The 17,175-nt window shown below is 35.2% G+C and overlaps 1 protein-coding gene across 20 annotated transcripts in view; it reads right to left on the reverse strand.

Annotated features, from left to right (window-relative positions):
• Positions 1-17,175, reverse strand: part of NBEA (neurobeachin) — a 460,574-nt gene that overhangs the window by 363,542 nt on the left and 79,857 nt on the right. For 19 of the 20 annotated variants that reach the window (XM_085555249.1, XM_085555204.1, XM_085555247.1 and 16 more), the window contains exons 3-6: positions 13,972-14,072; positions 13,626-13,721; positions 11,760-11,881; positions 6,970-7,096 (exon numbers count right to left, since the gene is read on the reverse strand). In XM_085555249.1, coding sequence (XP_085411375.1) covers positions 6,970-7,096; positions 11,760-11,881; positions 13,626-13,721; positions 13,972-14,072 — 446 coding nt within the window. The remainder of the gene's footprint in view (positions 1-6,969; positions 7,097-11,759; positions 11,882-13,625; positions 13,722-13,971; positions 14,073-17,175) is intronic. The other variant, XM_085555210.1, reaches the window with a different exon arrangement.

The following is a 17,175-nucleotide window of genomic DNA, read 5'->3' on the forward strand; positions in this document are numbered from 1 at the left end:
TAACTGTGACTAAATACAATGATGTACCTACCTGCATCCTTTTCTGGGATTAAGTCCAATAATGCACACATAAAATTAAGAAGATAAATACAATCCCATTCTTGAAAGTGTAATACAACTTGAAAACGATACAACAAAAATGCAACTGAAGCCTCATCAGAAATCCAGTTCTATGTGCACTTAGCCTAAAAAAATGTAACATATACCTATCTTTTAATCACAGCTAACAGAAATTATTGAATAACTTTTACAGACCAGTTTAGGATCTTACTGCAATTGCTTCATATGTTTGTTGGTATTTTTGTGGGTTTTTTTGTTTTTGTTTTTGTTTTTTTCTTTTTCTGTTCTTTACCATTCCATCAGTTTTTGGACGAATATTACATATTTACTGTTATATAATCAAACTGAGAAAACACCACAGCATAATGTTTCCATATACAACTATGGTGATCTTTCAAATAATCTGTTCAAGTAGAATCTCAATGTCTATGACAGATTTTAATTGTGAATTGAAAATTTTCAGAAGAAAACCCTAAGTTTCCTCAAAAATCCAACTTTCAGAATAATGTAATCGTAGGAATGGGAATTTAATCTTTAAGATTTGCAAATCAACCCATATTTAATAATAATTATATTTTAAATCATATACAAATCAGAAGAAAACTGGAATCCTGTATTCTGTAATGTTTCCATTTTATCTTAATAACCTTGTTTGATGATTACCAGTCTACAATAAATATTTAGTAAATACATCTTCATGAAACCAAGCTGTGTCCCCTTCAAGGGACTCTGTCCAGTAGATAAATTGTTTCAAAAGTAATAAAACATTTTCAAAGCTAGAATAAAGTGGAACTAGCAATGCAGTAAATTACTCATATCTAGATGAGCTTTACTGACAAATTGGCACTCTTGGAAAGCAGCAGTTCAAATACTTTAAAGTAATTCAATACTCGGGCAAAAGGCCAACTACTTTAAACATCCACTAGTTCTATTTTGTGTTATTTTCTGTGATTATATACACTACTGTATTAAAAATTATCAAAAATCGAACTGCATTTTCAGGACCATGGTCCACATTCTCCTAAAAGAATGACAGTAAAATTGTTTTTCAGGCACACAAATAAATCACCAAACGTAACAGAACTCCTTAATACAGAAACTGAATTATTTCATTGACTTCTAAGGTGCTGCATTGTTCAGAGAATCTTGTAAACAAAAGACAAACTCATTAACCAATTATTTACTGAAAGATTCAACTGGAAGAACTTATGAACACCACGGGTCACCTACACTTATTACTTAAGGAGTAGAGCAAGTTGGGAACTTTAGACATTAAATCTCATCCTGAAGATCATAACTCCACTTGTAAAATGATTTGCTGCAGGTGCCTTTTTCTCACTCAGCTGTCTAGTTCAGATGGCTAAACTTCAGGGAGAACTCACCTCCTAAAAACTACTTTAAATAATCTAGGTAGTTGTTACAACAGACAAAAAAAAAAAAAAAGAAAAAAAGAAAGAAAAAATTGAACAGAAAATGTGTTCCTTTCATCTTCTTCTCTATGGTAAGAAACCATATCAAAGTTTATTCTTCCATGGGTATCAAAGGAAAGAAAGAATTTCACGCATGCTGAAGTGTGACCTGTCTCAGTAAATCAACTGATGTTTTCAATCATTTAAATTTTCTTCTCTGTTTACAATTACATATCTTTCAATATGTGTCAAGAAACTAAAGAAGCCACCCTCTAAGTGGCTGAGGTTGTGTTTCTCTTCTACACCAACAATACTATCATCAGTAGTATCATGCCATACCATCTGCGATTCTAAGATTTTATGATTCTATGATCATTATCTTTATAAAAGAGTGAATCAGTTCTGAAATTTATCATAAATGTATAACTTGTTGAAAAAGTTTTTCATAGAATGCACATAAATTGGAAATGAATGAGAACAATATAAATTAGACAAATTTTCTTCCTTTACTCTCGTTACTTTTTGTACTCTCCACACCTGTGATTATTTGGATACGTCTGAAAGTTCTGTAGGCATGTACTCTATATATTTTTTCTTCCTAATGAGAAACATCAACAAACTTTCACCATCTAATCTAGTTGAGTTAAAACAGACTATTCCATATTTGCTTTGGTGCAGCCTGATAAGCATGACTTCAACATACTGCTCTGAATGTCACTCACTAAGAATGCAACCATTGTGTATGTAACATTACCTCAGAGATATCAAAGCTCATTTTTTACACTAAGTCATTAAAAGAATTTTCTCCTACCTTATGTATGAGTACTACCTTAAAAAACAAACAAACAAAAAACCCCACAAACCATAAACTGGGCATGAAATATTTTGAATTTTAATAAACGTAATATTCTTACATAAACAAAAATATTTAATATTCAGATCTTTTCAAACAATATCTCCTTGCTATGTACAGGTAATTCTTTCACCTATTCAAACTGGATACAATTCACTACTGTGATACTGTAAAGTATAAAAAGTCTTAATACATAGTTGAAGTCACAAGTGAATTCCTTTTAATAAAAGTAACCAATAAACTTTAGAAAGAGTGTTTAAACTTCATATCAGTTGAATACTGAAAGCCTTGTCACCTGAAGTATTTAATGCTACAGTGGCATTTGAGTACTCCAATTTTTCTCATGCCATGATTTGAGGATGTGAAGGTAGACTTGAAATAGTACTACATATAGATCAAGTAGACTAGCATTGATAACCTTTCATGTTTAAAAAATAAAATGGTCTACATACACACAGAATCACACAGAATCACACAGAATCGTAGGGGTTGGAAGGGACCTGCAGAGATCATGGAGTCCACCCCCCCTGCCAAATCAGGTTCCCTACACCATGTCACACAGGTAGGCATCCAGGTGGGTCTTGAATATCTCCAAAGAAGGAGACTCCACAGTCCCCCTAGGCACCCTGTTCCAGTGCTCCATCACCCTCACCATAAAGAAATTCTTGAGCACACTCATGCGGAACTTCCTTTGCTCCAGTTTCTGGTTGTTTCCCTTTGTCCTGTCCCAGCACACTGCTGAAAAGAGTCTGGCCTCACCACTTTGTCCCCCACCCACCTCAAATATTTATAGATCAGGTCCCCTCTCAGTCTTCTTTTCTCAAGGCTAAACAGACCCAGTTCACTTAGCCTTTCTTCACAGGGGAGATGCTCCAGGCCCTCCACCATCTTTGTGGCCCTCCGCTGGACTCTTTCCAAGAGATCCCTGTCTTTTTTGTACTGGGGAGCCCAGAACTGGTCAAAGTACTCCAGATGAGGCCTTACCAGGGCAGATTATATGGGGAGGATCACCTCCCTCAACCTGCTGGCCACGCTGTTTTTAATGCACCCCAGAATGCCATTAGCCTTTTTGGCCCTGAGGGCACACATGGCCAACCTGTCGTCCACCAGGTCACCCTGGTGTCTCTGCAGAGCTCCTCTCCAGCAGGTCATCCCCCAGACTGTACTGGTACATGGAATTATTCCTCCCTAGGTGCAATACATTGAGCTGTATTCTTTTACTCACATATGACACACACATATGTTTTTACACATCTGTTTTCCAGATCCTTAAAAATGTATGTCGAGTTTTTCATCCCTGTAAACTTATATTTGACAGGAGAGTGAAAAAGCCCTGCTGACTGTACAATGGTACACTTCTCACCAGTCCAAGTTAATATATTCATTATTTAATACTAGATTAAGGACGAAGCACTACAGCTTTGGTTTCTGAAGTCATCTTTTCCCAGTCTAGCATTTTTTTTTCAAGGAATCATGAATAAATTAATGTTTCTTGGCCAAAAGTCTCCTTTCCCAAGAGGGAAAAAAACAAAACAAAACAAAAACAAAAACAAAAAAAAAAACAACCACAAAACCCACAAATTCTGTTTTTGATTTTGTGAAGATTACAGATATAAACATTTCCTATAAATTATGTAAAATATTCATCACTGAAATCCCTGAAGCTTAGCTGGTCGCTATGATAATCAGAAACTAAGTGCAAACAGCAGGACTAAGGCTCTTGTACCTTTTATAGCTATTTACTTGTATCTCTGATACTTTTCTAACAGAAAATAAGCTCAAAACAAAAAGTCCACAGTTTTACTCATTTATTTTCTATGACTTTTACAGTGTTTTAAGAGCATTTCAGACAATATGCCAATTTGCAAGATGTTGTGCAGTTTGCTCTGTTTTGTGTAGTTTCAATTTAATAGCTGGCCCACTTGTTTGGAAACTAGTAGGTCATTAATCTTCATAATCTTCAGTTAGAAACTGAGGTAGCAAAGGGAACCTTTTGACCGGTGGTTCCTACAGGCCACCCAACCAAGATCAAGATCAACAGAGCCTGCTGATGAGGCCTTCTACCTCCAGCTACAGGAAGTGTTGAGATTTCAAGTGCTTGTCCTGCTGAGGAACTTCAGTCACCCAGACATCTGCTCGAAAAGTAGCACAGTGAGATGTAGGCAAATCCAGGAGGCTCCTGGAATGCACTGAGGATAACTTTCTGAGTCAAGTAATAGATGGCCCCACCAGGGGGGATACAATTGCTCACCAATGCAAATGAACTGATTGGTGACATCAGGATTGGAGGTTTCCTGGGCTGCTGTGACCGTGCTATGGTTGAGCTCATGATCTGGAGGAACATTAGACAGGCAACAAGTAAAATTAGTATGCTAAATTTTAGGAAAGCTAACTTGCAGCTCTTCAGGGAGTTAGTCAACAAAACACCTTGGGAAACTGTCTTCACACGTAAGGATGAAGAACAGAGCTGGCAGATCTTTACAGAAGCTGTCCTCATGGCACAAGAGCTCTCCATCTCCAGGCACAGTAAGTCAGGAAAGGAAGGCAAGAGAGCAGCTTGGCTGAACCGGGATATGCTTGTCAAACTGAAGAGGAAGAAGAAAATGCATAAGCAATTGAAACAGGGACAGGTACTGTGGGAAGAGAATAAGGAAGCTGCTAGGCTGTGTAGGGATGGGGTCAGGAAAGCCAAGACCCAGCTTGAACTGAACTTGGCTAGGGTTACCAAGAAGAACAAGAAACGCTTCTATGGGTGACCAGAAAAGGAGTTCAGGAGGGCATATCCACACACCCCCCACACCCTCCAGAAGGCTGGGTACTCAATCGCTTTGTTGCCTTGCACTTCTCTGATACTGCTTGCCTCACAGTTCTAAGAAGTTCAGTTTGGCAGGAGGTTATCAGGGAAGGAAGATGAGGTCCATGACCACCTGAGGAACCTGAACATCCACAAGTCTATGGATCCTGATGAGATGCATCCCAGAATCCTGAGGGAATTAGCTGATGTAGTCACCAAGCCACTCTATATGATATCTGAAAAGACCTGGCAATTATATGAAGTCCCTGGTGACTGGAAAAAAAATTAACATCACACCCATTTTTAAGAAGGGTAGAAAGAACTACGCCAGGAACTCTGCTGGGAAAGATCATTGAGCAGATACCTCCTGGAAGCTATGCTAAGACACATGGAAGACAGGGAGGTGATATGGGAGAACTAGTAAGGGTAAATCCTGCTTGACTAACCTAGTGGCCTTTTATGATGGTGGCTACTCAATGGAATGCTGGCCAAGATCCCCTGGCGCGCTGCTCTCAAAGACAAGGATGTTGAGGAGAGCTGGCTGCTCTTCAAGGATGCCCTCCTGGCAGCACAAGAGGTCTCCATTCCCCTGATTAAGAAAGTGGGCAGGAGAGGGGACCAAGGAGGTAAATCCCTCCCCACTGTAAGGGTAGAGCAAGTCCGAGAGTGCCTCCTTAGACTGAATGAGTACAAGTCTATGGGGCCAGATGGCGTGCATCCCAGGGTCCTGAAGGAGCTGGCTGAGGTGGTTGCTGAGCCGCTCTCCATCATATTTGAAAAGTCGTGGCTGTCAGGTGAGGTCCTGGATGATTGGAGGAAGGGTCACGTCACTCCCATTTACAAGAAGGGGAGCAGGGAGGACCCGGGGAACTACAGGCCTGTGGGGTGCCATTCAGCCACACACAGACAGGCTTGAGTAGTGGGCCCTGGTGAACCTCATGGGGTTCAACAAATCTGAAAGTCTTGTCTTGGGTTGACTATGCTAGGAACAAATATTACCATATTAAAAAAAACCCACAAATTCAAATCTACACGATAGCATTAGAATTGGTGATTTCAAATCAAAAACTCATATGAAGAAAAGCAGTAGAACATAAAGTTGATAAGTGAGCAGTGACAACCTTCCCTAAAACACTGATTTCTCAAGACTGAACAAGTACTGAAATTCAATATATAAATTCTGAGGCCATAAAAAGGAAATGAGCTCCACAACAAAATACATGCAAGGCTATTACCAATGCCAAACACATAATGGTTGTTGTGAGGGAAAGCCAATGCTTAAACCAACATCCTGAAATCTTGAACCAAGCAGAATCATTGTTCTCCCATGACTACTAGAGGCACATCAGAAAAACTAATAAGATCTGGAGAAATAATCAAAATTCAATATAATAGTTGAGAGATCCCTGAATATCACTAATAAAATTCAGATCCTTGTTTCTTCCAGAAACTCTGCCAGCAGAACTGTTCCAGGTATTGTTACCAAAGTCACCAAATACAGAATGTTCAGAATTTGAATTACTTTTGTAACATACAGACCTTTGAAAGATGACATTCAATCACTTCACAAGTAGTTAAAATTCTTCAGTATCTGCAGCTAATTAAGCAGTATTTTTAAGACAAACTGACTTCATAAAAGTGTTACTTCATAATATATTACTTTTTTTTCTTGAACTGATTCTGGCCCGTAACTGACATAAAATTCTGCATGACAGTCAGAGAAAGTACTTCTAAATAAAAAATTGCATATTATTAACAGTACCATATCACTAAAATGATTTTAGTACTTCTTCCCAGAAGCATTTTGTAGCATTATCAATGTTATTTTTAATTATGACTACCACTTTACTTACCTTGCGTGGCTGAAAGTCATACTTCACACAGTGCTGGAAACCTTTGCCTTTTGATTTCAGTGATGTAACTATTAGGCAATTGCCAACAAAATGAGCAGAATACCCAACACCTTTGCTAGTGCGGAAACTGAAAGAAAAAAAATCATTGATAAAATTAGAAAAAAGGGAAAACTCATGGAGTAAAACAGGGTTCAAATACCACTTTAAACTGCCATGAGAAAGAAAAGAAACTGACATCTGGAACAGTGAATTTAGGTTCCTAAATGAGGTGAGGTTTGCAACTAGTCTTCATCACAAATTGATTCTGGGCTACATTATAAAAAACAAACAAACACAGTATATAGATTTTCTTCTGTTTCCAGAAACACTAGATATCAAATCTCTAAATTTAGTACTTGATGGGTTTTGCCTCAGTTTCCTAATTCATCACCATTTAAAATATTACCTCTAATTTAAGTTCTGAAGGCATCACAGAACCAAATCCTATGCTCAGATTTTGAAAGATGCATTGCAGTTTTGTGGGACTAGGAGAAAAATGTAACAGGTAAAACATACAAGTTTGGATTCCAGTTAATTACTGTGTGCAGCAATTTCTTTTTCAGGACCTATGAGTTAGTTAGGATACTTAGTTACAGGTATCCAAGTTGTGGATTAATTTCCAGTTGTCAAATGGATTATTTTAATCAATGTAATATCTATTATTTTTTTTTAAGGTAAATTTAATGAGAGCTTCCAGCTTTCTGTGGTAAATATCATAAAGACAGAAAATGCAGAAAGCAAATACTTGTTTTTACATTTGAAATCAAAAGCAGCATAAGAGAAATTCTAGACTTCTTAAGATATATTTTGCAAAGGAAGTTAGAGGAAATTATGAATCAAATATGTACATTTTTAAAATGTACATTCACAGCTATGTAAGCCATGACACTTTTTCCTTTCTAAGTACAATAGGGATGCGTGGACTTACACAATTGTCAAAAATTTTAATCTAAAATCTTTTTGAACATCAGGTTATGAAAAATAACCCATGGCTGAAATACATTGGTTCTATATGGTAAACCTCATCCATAAAATTCAAAAGAAAGTTTCAAAAGTATTTAAATGACATTACAAAGTTGAGTATACATATATAGCCTGATAATTAACACCTTCTCTCTTTCACTGATGTAGGCTGCTTTTAAAATAATTTCATGTTATTAAAATAATGACTTTTTAAATGGTTTTACTGTTGGAATATTTTTTCTAAACACTTCTATTAGGTTTTTCATAGTACCATTAAGAGGTGAAAGTATATGCAAACAGTTCAGATTTCATCTTACTTAATACCTACTGAAATTCAACATCTTTAATCTATCCCACTATGCTAATAACATCCTGTTTCAATATGTCAAAAAAATTGCATAATTACAGATTTAATTTCATCTTCAGAAACATACGGTTAAATGTGTTCATTAATGGAGAAAAAAAAAAAGACTTTCCTCATTCTTCACTGTCAAGAACATAGCTGATAAAGCACAATCTTCTGGTAAAAAAAAAGGCCTCTCAATATAGTTGATGTGACTAGACACACCAGGTGGCCAGATCTTAGATGCTCTTCTCTTATGAAAGAACTTGTTTAAAGGAGGTCTAAAAAATGTCATTCCAATTCTCAAATTCCAGAAAGCCACTTCTGCTATAATTAATTAGAATTCACCTACTAAATGGGAAAAACAGAGTGATTATGCTAAATAGAATAGGAATAACAGACAACTCTCCTCCACATCAGTGTGTCCTTGCACTGAGGTCCTTACTTCCAGCCTTGATTTATCTTTGGACTTGCAGCACACTGTGCCTCATATCTCTGTTCACACGTCATGTTTTAGTTTACTCTTTCCTTTTAAAAGACTGTCAAGTTGTTAAAGAAGTTTTACTTTCCCAAATTCAGATCGTTTTTCTCATTCTTATATCTGTCTTTATATGTATATGTGGTACACAAATACTGTGCTCCTTGAGGTGCCACAATGGAAGTAGCATTCTCCTCTGCCACAGCCCTTTGTACAGACTTTCACACAATCATCCTCACTAAAAAGGACACTTTTAATAAACCTAAATAAGCTTAAAACCCAATCTAATGATCAGAATGAACAGAAAAATATACATGCTGTCCATGTATCCTTTGTCTGTTGAGGATTATTTTCAACATGGATGCACTTCAAGGACTTAGCTTTCACAATGACCCTGGAGGCAGCTACCTCAAGGGAGGGAACATTACCCATACACAGATAATCTACAGTATCATCTAGCTAACTCTAGGAAATAACACAAAGGTTAAACATGTAAAAATAGAATCTTGACAACACTGAATGTGTGGCGGGCTACTTTGAGACTTTGATTTACCTCCTTTGGGCTTAATGGCATTCAAAGAACTTTTAACTGGATAGCTGCATGTCTCAATGCCAAATTTGCTTCTCAGCAACATACATTATCTCTATCTATCTCTAAGGACTGAAATGTCTTTAGATGTGTAACTTCCTGGAGTTCAGTATTTGAAGACAAGAAAGCACTGAAATAAAGAAGTAATAATAGCTCATTTCTGAGCAGGCCAGATCTCATAGAATAAAATTCACTAAACTTGAAATCTTGCCACTGTGCATCAAGATTTCACTTTGGGACCATGTTAATTAGCAGTCTATAACCATAATGGAGAAACAGAGAAAACAAATAAGTCTTCTGTTTATTTCAATATTATATTATGCAGATTATGTTAATTTTCACATTGTCTTCCTTTTAAAGGAATAGCAGGCTAGTACTGTTCTCTGGGATGCTACACAGAAATTCTCTTATCAATTAACTGCATATGCAGAACTTGCTGCATACTAAAATGAAATGAATATGGGAGACAAGAAAATACTGTCAATACCCATGCAGCTTTAGGAGCCTTAAACTATTTCCCAGAGCAGCTGGTATATGATTTTATTCCAGACAGCTCATAACAACATTTTAGTTATCAGTTTCATTTCAGTCATTTTCTCAAAGCACCTACTGGATGTTATTTCACTTCAATAGCAGGTAAACATTATACGTTACACTAGTGAAATGGCTTAATAATTCCTGTTTTCTAGCTTAGGATTTTATAAGGAATTTCAGATAGGAGCATTTGAGATAATATCTTCTCAATTTCAGTATCCTAATCCATTCTTTCCTGAAGGTAAGAAATGACTTTTTTTCCTACTCATTTTGTAGTTCCATTATATGCTTTTGCAAGGATTTTATATTATCTTTATTATTATTAGCAGAGAGGGAATGAAGTCCTGAGAGCTTTCCTTGGTAATCTGTTTTTTGTGCCAACCTCTGTAAAAATAAAATTTTGCAAAGATTTTTCAGAGGCTTTAGATATTGTTCCATTAAGTGGTTGTAGAAGAACCTGGATTAAAGGACAAAGCTGTACAAATATAACAATCTAGCTTGGTTTCATCCACTCAAAAAGTTTCCTTATAAAATGTGTTTTCCAGAGAACTGTTCACTCCAGTGTTTTCTGAACTCTACCCAATTTTAACATGGTCTTCTCTATACAAGAAGCATCAACTTGCAACTGCAAATTGCAATCCTTTTGCCAAGATTTCAGGTCACAATCAAATCACCTTTACTCTCTTCTCTGTTTGTTCCTTGAAAATATTCCCTCAGTTCTCTCATTCAGTTTATGGTCAGTTGGTCACCTTCAATAACTCTCAGCATTGTACTGTAATCACAACTTTCTACTACATAACTGCTAATTCTGTAAGCATAGCACCCATTATTCACTGCGAGGTACATGACCCTCATTTTATTATATTAAAATTTCTGCTACTTAATTCTGTCAATCCTACCATTTGAACCTGACTGCTCTGTAACCACTGCTCTTCTATGTATCACTCAGATATATATGTCAATTTTCTACCAGTATTCTTACCATTCATTTTGTAATTGGTAAGAAAGCTACAATAACTGTTCCAATACACAAGTATTAAAACTATCACTTAGCAGCTGCCCAATACCATTCCTGGAAATAGCTTCAGTTATTCATTCATTTATTTTTTTAACTGACTTACAAAACTGTTCATTTTCCCTCACATCTGGAAAATACAAAAGCACTTCTTCCCTTCTCCATTTCTATGCCCAAGGGTCCACACTAACCAGCCAAGTTGATTTAAGCCTCTCCCACCTGAAATATTTCTAGTCACGTCTTTCTGCACTCACCACTAGGATCATAGCTAAGGAACTAAGAATAGTCAGTAAGGACTTACAAATAGAAAATAATCTTTGATCAAAAAGAAAGCCTGCTACAATTAAATGATTGGATTGGTGGATGAGGGGAAAGCTCTGGATGTTTCTTTATCCTGACTTTTAAACTTTTTAACGACTCAAGACTTTTCAACAGTGTTTCAAAATTGTGCTTTGAGTACAGTGAATTTGTATTATAGTAATGATATCAGCAGAGAATCTTTAACACAAAAAAGAAAATACTACAACAGTGTTGATTTAAAGATGTAAGAAATAACATATTTATAAATTCTGAAATAAGAAACAACATTGATGAATTACCTCTGTTGCATAATTTCTAGCATCTGTATGTTTATCAATTTCAAATCAAAAAGCACTGATGACAGCATAAGAATTTACCTATAGTAAGCAGCCATTAAAATCTGAATATATTTGAGGAATTAAAAAAATGTGTGTAAGAAACCTTAAAAAAAAATAAAAATTAAGAAGCATACTGGATGGTTATTAAGGAACCAAAGGAAACTATAAATATATGGTTGTAAGTTACTTACCAGTAGAGATAGGGTTTATCCTTATCCACATTGATATTGTTTAGGGGGTCCATACGAAACCAGGTGTTAAGGGTAAACCCATTTTGATAAGGCCACTTAGCAATAGGAGGCAATGCAATTGCCTAAAAAAAAAAAAAAAAAAAAAAAAAAGTTAAAAGAGGAACTGGTCAAAAATACATTTTTTGTTATGCATTGCTAAGTATAATCTCTGCATAAAATTTTCTCATTTTAAATCTGCAGATCTACTCTAGCATTCAAATATTAAAGAAAAATATTTAAAAACTTAAATAGTGCTTCTGAAAAACTGCATTGATTTCCATTTATTTTAAACTGTCCACAGCACAGTTCACTTCATAGAATGAATCTTCTCTAGATCTTCATAGTGTAATACAACGTGCACTACTCAAGAAATGTAAATTTCAAACTTGTATTTCATTATTCACAGGCGCACAGTCAATTATGAGTAGTACGTATATGAAGCAAAATCATGGTCAAGGAAAGGGGAATGCCTACTACATATTTTAGTTTTAAATATGACCTCCAATAACTGATGCAAAGTACTGCACCTTTTTAGACAGGAATAAATATTTGAAATTTTTCTAGAAAACTTTTTTTTGAAGATCTAAGAGATAATTAAATTTATGACAGACATTTCACATGATTTGCCTCTGAAACCCAGAAATGTCACAGCAGTGTTTGTCATAGTAGACATTCATATTTTGAAACAGCTCCCTTCCTGATGCATTTATATTTGGGAGAGATTAACAATGGTTTTAACTTAGTAGTAGCAAATTAAATGCTGTCTTTCAAAGTTCAACTACTAATACCTCACACAATGCACTCTGCACTCTGGTGGAATATCTGTTTGTGCAGCCAAATATCGAACGAGATCAAAGAAGTATTTTAGCAAAAACTAGCCTGTGTGAAAAAGTAATTTTCAACCTGTTTTATTTCCCTGATGTAATCTGCTATCCCAACAGCTGTACTGACAAAAAGAAGAGGTGATGGTTTAAGCTTTAGGGTGAGGAAATACACTTTCAACAGTCCAAGAGAATCTCCTAATCCTCTGGAATGAAGGCACAGAATGACTTACCCTTAAAAGATTCCAAGTTCTATCCTGAGTGTATACCACTCCTGAGTGTATACACTCTGGAGCACTCATTTTTAACATTTACATTTACAGCCTTAGTAAATATATTTATAATCTGTATACAACATTTAGATTTTTGTGCAGGTTTTTTTTTTGTTTGTTTGTTTGTTTGCTTTGTCAAACCCGATTTACGTGCAGCCTTTCATGAACTGACAAGAGTAAATCCACTTGATTTTCTTTCTTAAAATTCTAAATACTTTTTTTTAAAAAAAAAAATGCAATTTTATTGTCATAAGTTATCTTGAAAAGTAAAGCCAAAAGTAGAATACATTTAAATCACTGCCTTGAGGGAAAGGAACCAGAAGAAGGAGTTCAAACAAACAGAAAAAGATACAAAAAAATTTCTGACTTAGCTGTCACCATAAACTGTCACTGTGATGATATGCAGAAGCATATCTCTACATTTTCCTCAAGTCCCAGATTTATGTAACATAGTACCGATTACATTATTCAAAACAAATGCTATTCTTAGGAATTATACATTTTCACTTTGATGGCAATTTCCCTTGTCAAAAATCTGGTGTTTGACATTCCTATTCTTGTAAGTGTACTGCTTCAACAGTACAACCATCTTGCAAAACTAATGGAAAGCAAAGCCTATGGTATCTACTTCCTCTGTTTCTCTTGCATGAATATTCAAAGGTAAATTACAGGAAATGCAAGGAATAAACTATTAATTTGTTCCTCAAATTTTACTATTTTGGTTGAAAACTCACCGCAGCACTACAGCCAGGGAAGTTGAAAAAGGTATCAGGCCCATGCCTCTGTGGCATCTGATTAAGGACAGATAGCAATTTAACTGCGTGTCTTGGCTGTGAAAACAAGAAAATTGCACTGAAGTAAATACAAACAGTTTTATACTCATTGGGCTACAATGGAAACTGGACAGTTTTCAAACAACACAGGAAATTAACTCTATAGCAGTTAGCAAAAGTACTTCATAAACATATGTTCAATCAAGATGAAAAAAAATACTCAAGTTTATATGTCCCAGGAGACAATTTATGTTAACTTCAGTCTCTAATGGAATGACACTTAATGCTTTATCTGATCACAGCTTACCCAGATTCCATTTTCGCCTCGAAGCATGCTGAACAAAAGCTTCAACTCTTTGACAGTGATGCTGTAGCTGGCAAGAACCCCCAACATATCAACTAGAAGATCTTCAAAGGAAAATAAAGTTATTCTGAACTCTGAATTTCATTGTTTTGACAGAAAAAAACAACCAACCAAAAAACAAAATAACAAAAAAAAAAAAAGCTAAAGAAGTTAATACCTTTAAAAGTATATTCACAATTTCTAAAAAACAATGTAGTGGCTTTAAATATTTTACAAAGGATTTCATACTCTCGATTAATAATGTGAAAAATAAATTTACATATGCAGTTTCAGATGCTGCATCACACTTACAAACAAAGCACCTATTATATTTATGAAAATTAATTCTTCCTCTTCTGTACCATTCATCATACGTTATGAACTCACTGTTGTTCATTTCTATTATAAACTTTTGGGATAAAGGTTTCTTCATTCCTCTGAAGTCAGTAGATTTCAAACAAAATCTAAAAGGTGTTTGACATTTTTTAACTGAAGACCTTTATACTGAGTACTTTACTGATAAGTGCATTATACAGAAAATTTTTATGGTTTCCACAATGCTACAATGATAATGCTTCCAATTTTTACCAAAATGAAACAATCAACAATAACTAAACAAATAAAATACATTGAGAATAAAACAAGACCAAAATAATGACAATTCTTAAGGTTTATGTAACATAGCTTTCACTGAAACATCTCATAATTCTTGAAAATTTAAATTAATAACGTTATGTAGCTTGCCTTTCAGATAAAATCACATATAAAATTATTGCTACCTGTTGGAGCTTTGTTTTAAAACACATAATTTCATTTAAAAATCTTGTTAGCTTGTGGGACAATGGACTTTGCCTACGCCCTGCATTTCCTTCTGAAATAAACAACACTATAAGCCATTACTACTGCCTTCAATAGAAGGAAAAACAAACTGCACATCTTTGCAGATGTATCATAAGAAATTAACTCAGAGATCAAACTGTGAAGTACAGACATTTCAAAACAAAAAAGCTGTGACAAAAAAGAAGAAGCATTAACAATCTTTTTGAATTTCTTCAATGCTCAACAAACAGAACATTCTCCACATAGGTCCTTCAAAAGACATGAGTAAGCTTGTAACTTTTTTATGAGTCTGCATGTTCTCTTTTTTCATCAGTGAAAGAATGACTCTTAGACCTGCTAACAAATAGTAGCATTAAAAATGTTATTCCTCTAGGATGATATCTTGTTTTTAAGCAAATTTTCTCTGCAAACCCCCACAAAGGTGCTTTTGTGTAAACCCATCAGTATCTATTAGCTTCTTCCACTATGAAACCAGTCTCTGGTCCTCAATACAAAAGGCACGTGCGAAAAATGAAACAGCATTCAATTCACAGGAGACATACTGAGCTGTTCACTGATGCAGTGAAAATACACGTCAGGAAAAGTAAAACAAGAAGACAAACAAACAAAATCAAACAAACAACAAAAAACAACAAAAACAAAACACTGTAACTTGCAGTTTTCCCAATAAAATCAGACTAATTCCCTAATATTAAAGCTCAACCAAGCTCTTTTTCTTTTCTCCAAACAGTTTGTCTGGGAGTTTAATTAATATTACTTTTAAAATTAGTGGTAGACTGTAATTGTGATAGAATTTCTTAAAGGAAAGCAAAACAAAGCTAAGAAAACAACAAGTCATATGTACCCAGCTCGTCCTACAGTACCTACAGCCATCTGCCCCCTTCACCATCCAGCTGCTAGCATGAGATGTGAAGCTGGCAGTGATCACACATATTGTACATGACCAGAAACTGAGGACAGTACCACATTGATAACTCAGAAAGGCAAATCAGCATGAGTGAATACCAGACTTCAGCTGAGAACTTCCCTATTCCCAAGTCTTAGCTTTGTTTTAAATAAGATACTTCAAGTTTTGCTTTCTTAATAACATCTTGTGTAGAAGCAAAGATGTGCAATGAAAATCAGAAGACCATTAAAAAAAAATCCTCTACCACAGATGATGAAAAGTCTAATACAATCAAGCACAAAAATGACTGACAGATTTTTAAAATCACTTTATGTTGTTTTGTTGTTTTAGTCCTATACTACCTTATGGCACAGAAAATGTCTCATTTCTCCTCAAGATATTGATACCCCACAGGCATTAGCAGTACATAGTTACAATGAATGAATAAAACATTTATGGAGGTACACAAATATAAATTCCCTTACATTGTATTCATAAGTAAAGACCAGAAAGACTGAAGCATAGTGAGGTAAAAAGTGAAGGAAAATCTATGGAAGTCAGTGTACTTAGGCAACTTAAACATCTTCCCTCAAACAATTCAAAAGAGGAGTGGATTCTTGCTTCATTATAACTAAAAATAAAAATATAAAATATAAAAAAACTACATAACTTTGTTCCTATGTATTAGAATCTCAAAGAAAATAGTCAGTCCAACTCTGGTAAATAATCATAATAGTCAGCTCATCTATAAATTAACACAGCTACAAAACTCCATAATTCCTTTTCTTGTTTGTTTTTTTTTGTTTTTAACATTCTCATCACTTTCTGTAATGTTAAATATGATTGCGTATAAAACTGGTATCTGTGATCTCATTTCAGAAATAAGAAAGTCCAGAAGGAGAAAACTGACGCCGTTTCTCATTTTTACAGCATTTGAAAAATGCACTGAATGAAACAGATTTTCTTTATTTTTTAGGGCCACTTTCTGAATACTTTCATGCTAAGCAGTTTATATAGACTCAATCAATTCATCAGGAGCCTTGAAGAAACGCTTAATTCAATCATTTAATTCAGAAATACAGTGGTAAAAGAGCCTGCCTGTCTCTCAAGTAAACAGTATATATCTCATTGGATGCTGTGGCATTAACTTTAGAAGATGCATTGAACAGCATCGGGAATGAAACTTCAGGAAAACTACCTCATGCTTCCTTAAGCATTAAATAACAGGCAACCATGAAATAGAGAATTTTAGCTCTATTTGCAAAGGAGGCGTAAATCTACAGACTGGCAATAGAGAAGAATTTTGAATCTTCTCTTATGGATCCAGTTGGAAGATAAATGATGATAAATGCCTGTTAAGGGCAGAACAGTTCAAAACTAACATTTTTGCTTAGAAATCAGGAACTGCTTCAACAGTTAATAATTTGGTTCCAGAAATTCCA

This window comes from Coturnix japonica, chromosome 1 (genome assembly GCF_054131305.1).
Source record: "Coturnix japonica strain WE chromosome 1, WE-NBRP24, whole genome shotgun sequence".
NCBI classification, from domain to species: Eukaryota; Metazoa; Chordata; class Aves; order Galliformes; family Phasianidae; genus Coturnix; species Coturnix japonica.